The sequence below is a fragment of the Otolemur garnettii genome, unplaced genomic scaffold (genome assembly GCF_000181295.1).
Source record: "Otolemur garnettii isolate 467f Iridium unplaced genomic scaffold, OtoGar3 scaffold00226, whole genome shotgun sequence".
Classification (NCBI taxonomy): domain Eukaryota; kingdom Metazoa; phylum Chordata; class Mammalia; order Primates; family Galagidae; genus Otolemur; species Otolemur garnettii.
In genome coordinates, this window is record NW_003852621.1 from 1,826,777 (window position 1) to 1,835,160 (window position 8,384).

At 60.5% G+C, this 8,384-nt stretch overlaps 1 protein-coding gene across 1 annotated transcript in view; it reads right to left on the reverse strand.

Annotated features, from left to right (window-relative positions):
• The window catches only part of IRX2 (iroquois homeobox 2), a 5,691-nt gene extending 2,921 nt beyond the window's left edge, over window positions 1–2,770 (reverse strand). Inside the window, exons 1-3 of the mRNA XM_023508179.1 lie at window positions 2,275–2,770; window positions 537–942; window positions 1–223 (exon numbers count right to left, since the gene is read on the reverse strand). The exon at window positions 1–223 is cut by the window's left edge and continues 506 nt beyond it. Of these exons, the coding sequence (XP_023363947.1) occupies window positions 1–223; window positions 537–942; window positions 2,275–2,523 (878 nt within the window). The 5' untranslated portion in view covers window positions 2,524–2,770. The remainder of the gene's footprint in view (window positions 224–536; window positions 943–2,274) is intronic.
• Window positions 2,771–8,384: the final 5,614 nt, after the last annotated feature.

Sequence of the window (8,384 nt, forward strand, 5' to 3'; positions counted from 1 at the left end):
GGCGCCTCCACGCCAGTGAGCGGAGACGAGGTCACCGGCTTGGGCGGTGCCAGGCCCCGCTCGCCGTCCTCGTCGTCGTCCTCGTCGTCCTCCAGGTCATACTTGTCCTTGCACTCTGAGCCCGATTCACACAGCGGGTCCCCTGGGCGGCACGGCAGCTTCTCCCCGTCCGACTCGGCTGAGCACGAGTGGTCCGTGAGCGAGTCGACGTGCAGACTGATCCCTGAGGGACGTGGACGTTGTCGGTGGAGCGGCAGGGACAGTGCAGGCGCCTGAGCCCCCTCCGCCCCACGTCCTGGGGCGCTAGCCCTCCCCAGCTGATCCCTCGCCCCATCCCCAGAGTTGTTAGGGAGAGCCTGACTTCTGGGGAGGACCCAGGAATCGCTCAACCCTATCCCATGGACCCCAAGTGTTGGTGAGCTTCTGGGACTGGGGGTCCAGACCCGAGGTGCTGGGGCGGAGCTCCCTGACCTCAGCCCTGGCCCTGCCTTCCAGGGAAGTTCCCAGAGAACACGCGCCAGCCGCGGGCCGCTCACCTTCGTCCTCCGCCGAGGTCTCGTTGCCCTCCTGCGCCTTGTCGGGGCTCTCCTCCTTGCTCCTGGCAGCGTCGCCCTCGTCCTCGTCCTCATCCTCGCTTTTGTTCCTCGGGGCCCACGTCATCTTGTTCTCCTTCTTGAGGCGCCGGCGCGCGTTGGCGAACCAGGTGGACACCTGCGTGAGGGTCATCTTGGTGATGATGGCCAACATAATCTTCTCGCCCTTGGTGGGGTAGGGGTTCTTGCGGTGCTCGTTGAGCCAGGCCTTAAGCGTGGCCGTGGCGTCTCGAGTGGCGTTCTTACGGTACGCCGGGTCGTTGAGCTGGTACGGGTAGGCCGCGCTGCCGTAGGGGTGGTAGCTGATGGCTCCCGTCATCCCGGTGGTGTGCGCGTCGTAAGGGGCGCCCTGAAATCAACAAGAGTCTGTGAGTGGGGCGCGCGGTGGCAAGGCAGGCACAGACCCTCCGCCGCCCGGCCGCCGCCTTTCTCACTGGGCGTCTCTGGCTTTCAAGCCGCGCTTCCCGCAGCAAAAGAGAAAGAACAGGGAAGTGTGATTTAGGGCTAGCTGTTGATGACAAAATGCACTTCAGTTTTATTCTCGATTTTGTAAAGTGAAATTTTCGATTTCACTTTTCTAAAATGACACGTCTTCCCCTAAACATCCCAGAGCGGCGCTCACAGATGTACACAAACTCGCACGTGTGTGCACACAGGCCTACAGGTAGTTTCTTGATATCTAAATTTCTCTAGATGCTTCAAGGGCCGCTGCTTCCGCGACCTCCCTCGTCCCCGCCCTTATATAGTTAAAAAAACACCCGAAGCCCCCACTCCGCCATTCACTGTTCCAAAGCTCAGCAAATCCAATTTGCAACTCAGAAGCCAGTCACCGTTTCGAATTCTTCAAATACGCGGTAATTAGCATTTTAATTCCTCCTTTAACGTTTAAATTGGAGACATTTGCAGCCTTCACTTCGGTCACTGCTCCTCAGTCGCTGCCCTGAAATTCCACCGCGACCAGCAGTGGCCACGATCCCCGAAATGGCCTCAATCGCCCTTAACATGCTTAGGAGCCGCGCGGGCCAGGCCCAGCTGGACACCGTCAGGCATGAGAGCCCCGGGCCCGGAGAGCGAAGGCAGCTCTCAACGCCAGCACTCCGGCGGCACTTAGATGGGCAGACACCCGCAGACACGTTTTTTCAAAAGCTTGGTCCGAGGGACAGATTAAGGCCGAGACCAGGGTGCCTAGGGCCATACTCCCAAGCCTCAACCGGATGCTCCGTTCCCTCCCCCAACTCCGTGACCCTGCTGCCCCAAGCCCCAGAAAACAAATTCGAACTACCCCAGAGGCCTCAGTGTCGACGGTCCTCTTGCCCCAAGCCCACGCGGGCGAGCCTTCGGCCCTATCTGGACCCTCGGCAAGCTGTGATGCCTTAACCAGAGACAACCCACGACAGTCTCCATCCGCGGCGGAATCTCACTTTCTCATTTTGTAGAAAATTATCCAGCAAGCCAAAGGGGCCCGCCCCGGGTTCAGGGACTTCCCCTGCTTACGGCGCAGCCCGCCACCCTGGCCCCTTGTTCCGCCTACGGCGCAGCAGACCCAGTCGGCGACTCCAGAGCCACCGCCAGAGCTACATTCCCCGCGGTTCCCGCTCACCGATCTCCACCCCGCTCGGCCCGCGCTCCGACCAGGGTCCCCACGTCCCGGTGTCCCGCGCCCCGCCCCGTGCACGGTTACCATGTAGGACGGAAAGCCGGCCGCCGCGGCGGCAGCGTCGGCGGAGTACTGCAGCGGGCTGCCGAAGCCAGTGGCTGCCTGTGCCGTGAAGGCCGCCGAGCCCGGGTAGGGGCTGAAAGCAGAGCCCGATGCCGAGCGCGCCAGCTCTTCACTACGCGGCGCCGCCAGCGCCGACGCGCCGTACGCCGGGCACGAGTAGAGCGCCAGCGAGCCGGGCGCTTGGTACAGGTAGCCCTGCGGGTAGGACATGGTGGGCGCGGGGCGCGGGGCCCGCGTCACGCCGAGCAGCGGGTAAGGCGCGCGGCCCCCTCCATCCACCCCCGGCTGGGGCGCGGCGCGGCGGCGGGCCCCCGGGCCCCGGGCCGAGGCAGGCCGGCCCGGGTACTAGCCTGGGCGGCCCGCGGGCCGGGAGAACGGCGGGGCAGTGGCGGCGGCGGCGGCAGCGCGGAGCCGGTAGGCGCAGCCGCGCGCCAGGCCGGCGGTCGGGGTTTGGGGGAGTCTGGAGTCGGGAGTGAGGAGTTGAGGAAGGAGCGCTCGAGTTTCCGAGGGACATTGGAACACGGAGCTGTCCGTCACGCGCTCATCTGCATATTCGTGTGCCCGCCCCTCCCCTGCTCCGCCCGCTCCAGCGGCCAGGCCGAGGCCGGGGGAGGGGCGGGACCGGCAGGGGGAGGAGAAGGGAGGGCAGAGAGAGGGAGGCGGGCGCGAGGGAGGGACGCGAAGGCTTTTGTGGCGCAGCCGCCTCTCTGGCAGCTCCGGCCCCAGCCCGCGGCCCGCGGCCCTGCAGCCTAACCAGGCCGAGCTGCTTGCTGCGGCGCGCACCCCCTCCCACTCGCGCTTACTCACAGCCACATCCCCCTACCCGGCTCCGGTCGGCTCCCCTACCTCACCCCTGCCACTTTCTTCGCCCCCTCTGCCTATCTTCAGCCCCTACTGCTCCGCCTTCCACCCCAGCTCCGCTGGCGCGGACTAGGCAGAGGCCGCCCGCAGTCGGGCCAGGCCCGGTCCACTTGGGGTTACGCAGGGCCCGAGTCTCTTCTCCATCCCGGGAGGCAGACCAGCCTAGACGACTGAGCTCAGGAGTCACAGGGAAACAGGGAGGGGGCAGGGTGATGGCGCTCGAGGCCTGGGTCGTCCTTGGGGAGAGGTGCGGGACTCTGACCCCAACCTTCCTCATCCGCTCTGCCTCTTGGCTGGAGGCTCCCCGCGTGGCCTCACATTGGGCCGCCTGCGCCTGACGTCCCACTTTGCCTAGCATGGACCCGGATCCGGGGCGCCTTGGCTTCGAGCTGCCAGGAGGGCCCCGAGGTGAGCTTTCTCCCCTTAGTCCGCAGCGGAGACCCCGGACCCTGAAATGTTAGGAGTTTTCACTGTTGGGAACGTCTCGGCACACGCCGCGTGCTTCACTCGGCTTGATTTTTCCCCCATCCCGTAACAGAGTGCTATTTTATTTTGTTTTAATAAGTTGTCTCTTTTCGGATTTATGTTGACAAAACACTCCGGGAGATGACTGTTACCGGAGAAACTGCCTCTGGCAGAACATGAAGCCTCTTCGTCACCTCGGGAAGAGAGACCAGAGGGCAGCGGGCTGGTGGCACCAGGGCGGTCGGTATCACAGGTAGCTCAGGTAACGTGTGGCTCAGGAGATGCCTCACTGAGCTCAGAGGTGGGGTGGTTTGCGACGGTCCCTAAGCCCCCAGACCCCCCCACCCCCACCCCACTCTCAACCTGCGTCTCCACCCCTCCCTCACCCAGGGATAGCGGAAGAGGGTCACCTGTGGGGGGCGCTCGGGGCTTGGAAAGGCCACAGGTGTGTGTTGGTCCAGGTCGGAGCACCCACCCAACATATGTCTCTTCCTGGAAGCCGTCCCGAGTGGGTGCAGTGGAGGTGGGGGAGCACCGGGGCTGGGCGCTGGGCGGCAGCTCAGATCTGCAGCTTGCACCCCTGCCGCTTGTGGCTGGGCGCTGCAGCCGCGGGGCTGCCGGTGGGTTTAGAATGCTCCGCGCTTCTCCGGCCTCTTGGCCTCTCACTGGGGCTGGGGAAAGCAGTGCTGGGCCGCCAGCCTGCTGGGGGAAGCAGGAGGCACGCTAAGGCCAGTCAGGCTGCGTTTGTTTTTTCCCAGGTGAGGAAACCAGTTGCTAACTGCAGCGTTGGGCTTGACAACTTCTCCTTGACCGCCGGAGTGTGGCTCCTGGTAAGTGCTTCCCAGGTCCCCCGAAAACCACACCCCCATCCTCTACACTGTAAGGTATCCTCGAATCATCTCAGTAGACACACACGCACACACACCATGACCACCACATTCTTGCACACACACACACACACACACACACACACACGCGGGGTTGCTGTGAGGACCAAGTAGGGGCGCTTCACGTGAGACCCCACGTGGGACAGCCTAATGCAGCGCGGGGCAGAGTTTACATCAGTTCTTAGTGAGCTGGAAGCGGGGAGAGAGAGGAGAGAGACCCCAGCGGCCTGCTGGGGCGACTCGCCGGCAGGGTCTGTAACATTTGTTGGTTTTCCTGCGGGGGAGTTCCTCTGGGAAGAGGCATACGCAAGGCGCCTACACACTGGATAGGAAACAGACGCCCTTTCGGTTCACCTACGATCAGATTAGCCTAAGTGAAAAAAATCAGATCTAATTCTTCTAGGGGGGAAGACTGTCGCATGTATTTCCATTTCTGAAGACCCTTCCTGCTGTAAGGTCATCAGCATTTGGGGCCTTTCTACCCCGTCGCCCCTCTCCCTCCTGACCTCCTCCAGGGAGTTATTACAAAAAGTCTCCAAGGTGCAGCCGGACCCTGGGCTCTGGATGCAGTAAGTGTTGACGCCGATTAAATGCACAACTGGACAAGTGCGCTCGGAGGTGCCAAGGTCAGGGGACTCTCCGCCTGGCAGGCCCGGCTCCCCGCTCGGCCTGTGGGTTTGAAGATGGCCTCTTCCCTTCCCGAGTCCTCTTCCCCCAGCAGTTACACTCCCCCACTGAAATCTAAATTTTCCACGCTGCCGCTGCCTGGTACTAATAAAAGCCGTCTACCTTGCACTATTAAACAATCCAGTCGTACTACGCGCCATTTTTATTGGTAGTGACTGTAGCAAATTAAAATGCCTACGCAGAGACATTAAAACTCACGTTCTTCATTGTTATTGAAATGTATAAAACTCAAGTTTGCTTTAAACATCCCTAATTTCTTAAAAGAAAAAAATCACTTTTCCTTTTCTTAGGTTAAAGTTGACTTGGTCTTCTGGGAAAAAAAAAAATCCATCGAGAAAAACACCGTGCAAGCGTGGCTCCTCGGCGCAGCGTCCGGGTTTGCTCGGCTCGGCATCAGTCCCCGCGGAGGGCGGAGGCCCGGCAGGGAGCGGGCACGGCGTCCGGGCCCCGCGGCCGCCCCTCCGGAGAGCAGGGCCCTGGGTGTTCAGCTGACAGGCAGAAAGCGGTGTGTGTGCTCGCCAAGTCGCCTGGTCGTGGCCGGGCACTTCGCTTCTGCTGATTTCGGTTGCCATCGGAGCTGGAACCACAGCCGAGGTGAGCGGCGGAGAACCAGTAGCTGCTTTGACAGCGGTCACTGGAGCAGTGACCCACACAGTGTGCGGTTGGAGGGTCACAGGGGATCCTCCCCCTTTGCCCAGGTGTGGAGAGAGGAGCGAGAGAGACTGTCTTGGTTTTGTTTCTTGTGCTCAGCGGCCTAAGCACGGAGAAGCAGCTGGCGTGGACACGCCTATCTCAGAGAACCCGGTTCTCCTGCGAGGCTGAGCGCAGGGAAGGGCCGACACGCGCTATGGTTCCAGGGTCTTCCCGGAAGGCCGCGGGCGGAAGGCCGAGGAGCTTGCCAGAGAGGGTCGCCTCCTGGGGGGGTCTCTGGGTCCCCGGGCGGGCGAAGCGATGCAGGCCCGAGTCGTGCGAGGGGGCGCTGTGGGCCCGCCTGCGGCCTCTGTCCCAGCTCGGTGGCCCAGGCGCTGCCCCCGCGCCACCGACCGGCAACGGATGCCACAGCTCCGGGAGTGACCTACCTCTTCCCGCGTTAATTCCGGGAAGCAGGAAGACAATGTCAGGGCACTTCAATAAACTCTTCGGGGCCCCTGACCGTCTTATTCTGTGTCATCACTCTGGACCCGCTGGTGTGTGGAGGAGTTGGTGGAAAGATAGCTACTCTTTGGGGAGGGGGGGTGGGTTTTTTTTTTTTTTTGCGATTACGATTAAATATGCACATTTGACAGGGGTTGCATCAGTGTGCCAATTATATTCCTATTGTAGCCCCAACCAAGACCCCCTTCCATCCCAGGGCCCCCTGGCCTGTTTGTGGAGAGCAGTGTAGCAAGAAAAAAGTGGGGGGAAGCTGAGAAGCTGGGCTGTCCATTTACTTCCTCCTCCCCTTTTTTTTAAGAAATGCTTCCTTATGAACTGTATACAATTTAAATAAAAAATGAAGCATAAATGTCTTTCAAACTTCGTTTATAGCTCTCAGGAGTCTGGATGCACAGACTGGATTTCACAGGCAAAGGTGTGGCCAGGCTCTCTCAACCTGAGTCTGGGGCTGAGACCTCCCCCTGCAAAAAAACGCTGGCAAAGAGAATCCCCCCTCTCACCCTCTGGACTGGGGCTCCTGGCACTCCTGTCCTGGGATGAGCAAGGGTCTTCTAGAGTTTTACAAATGGTTCAAGGCCTGGGCAGCCCTGGGGGGGGGGCACTTTAGGAGGCAGGAACCAGCAGCCAATTGAGGCTGGGAGGATGAGCTCCTGGGTGCCCCACACCTGGCTCTGTACCCAGCCGTGGTCTTTTTCTTTCTGTGTCCTAGGACAGGAGAGTTTGGTGAACCTGCTCTTCCTCACCCAACTGTCCTGTTTTCAGCTCCAGACTCCTGCCAGGTGTCCTCACTGCTGACCTGAACCTCCCCGTGTTCTACAGTGGCAGCAAAACTCGACAGCCTCTGACTGATGCTCACCTCTGTCATGCTGCCTGAAGTTCCTCTGAGGCTCAGGGACTGGAAAACCTTAATTTCTTCATTTCTCAGCGGCTCAAAGACTCCCCTTTCAGGCCTCATCCCCACTCCATGCCCTCAGGCTCAACCTGTTTTCCCGCGCACCCCACGCACCTGATGCCCCTGCTCACCCCTCTCTCCACCCCGCCCCACCAGGCAGCACCCTCCCAGCAAGGCATTGGGACCCTGGCCTGGGGTCCCCTTTCAGGCCCCTGAGGGAGGCTGCTTGTGTCTCTCTCCAGGAAGAAGCTGTGTAGAAAGCCCTAGAGCCTGGGAGCACAGGAGAAGGAGAGAGGCGAGCAGACCGGCCTGAGTGCCTTTAAGGGATCTGTGGAAGGATGCCCACTTTGGATCAGTGGGGACCTGACCGCCTGCATGCTTCATCAGGTACAGTCAGGAAGTGCTGGACTGCCCGCCAGCCTGCCCTGTTGCCCCTACCCGTGCACACCCGCCAGCCCACAGCCCTGTATGGGGACACACGCCTACGCCACTCTCAGAAACTGTTCGGGGCAAGTGGAGTTGTCAGGTCTGTGTTTTGTGTTTTAAAGTGTTTCTGCAAGACAGCTTTGAAGGAACGTAGCTCCTCCCCATCCCTCGGGCAGCTTCTCTGTGGCTTTGCATTCCTCCGTTTAAACAGCAGAGCGCACCTGGGGCTGGCCCCTCCAGTGCGCAGTCAGTGTGCCTGGGAGGCCCTGGGGACCAGAGGTCACTCCAGTTTGGCCAGAGCAGGCAGGACTCCTCGTTTGCAAGAAGACACTACAAGTATTGGAAGATTTCCTCCAGTCTTTTCACAATTGCTTTCTTCAAACAAGCAAGGCCAAGGCCGTGGAGAGGATTTGTCCGAGGCCGTGTTTGGTCTCCTTTTGCCAACTCTATATTCATTTGTGTGTCCTGGCACATTTCACCCTGACCAGTGGCTCAGCAGTGCGTGGTCACCACACGTTAACCCTTCCCCTCCCCAAGCTCCCTGGCACCTTACACCCCTGGATTATGTAGGCAGGGGTTGCAGAGGTTTTCAGGGGTTTTGTTTGTTTTCCTTTCTTTTTTTGTCTTCTTTTATAGGGTGCAATGGCATCATAGCTCACAGCAACCTCATACTCCTGGGCTCAAGAGATTCTCTTGCC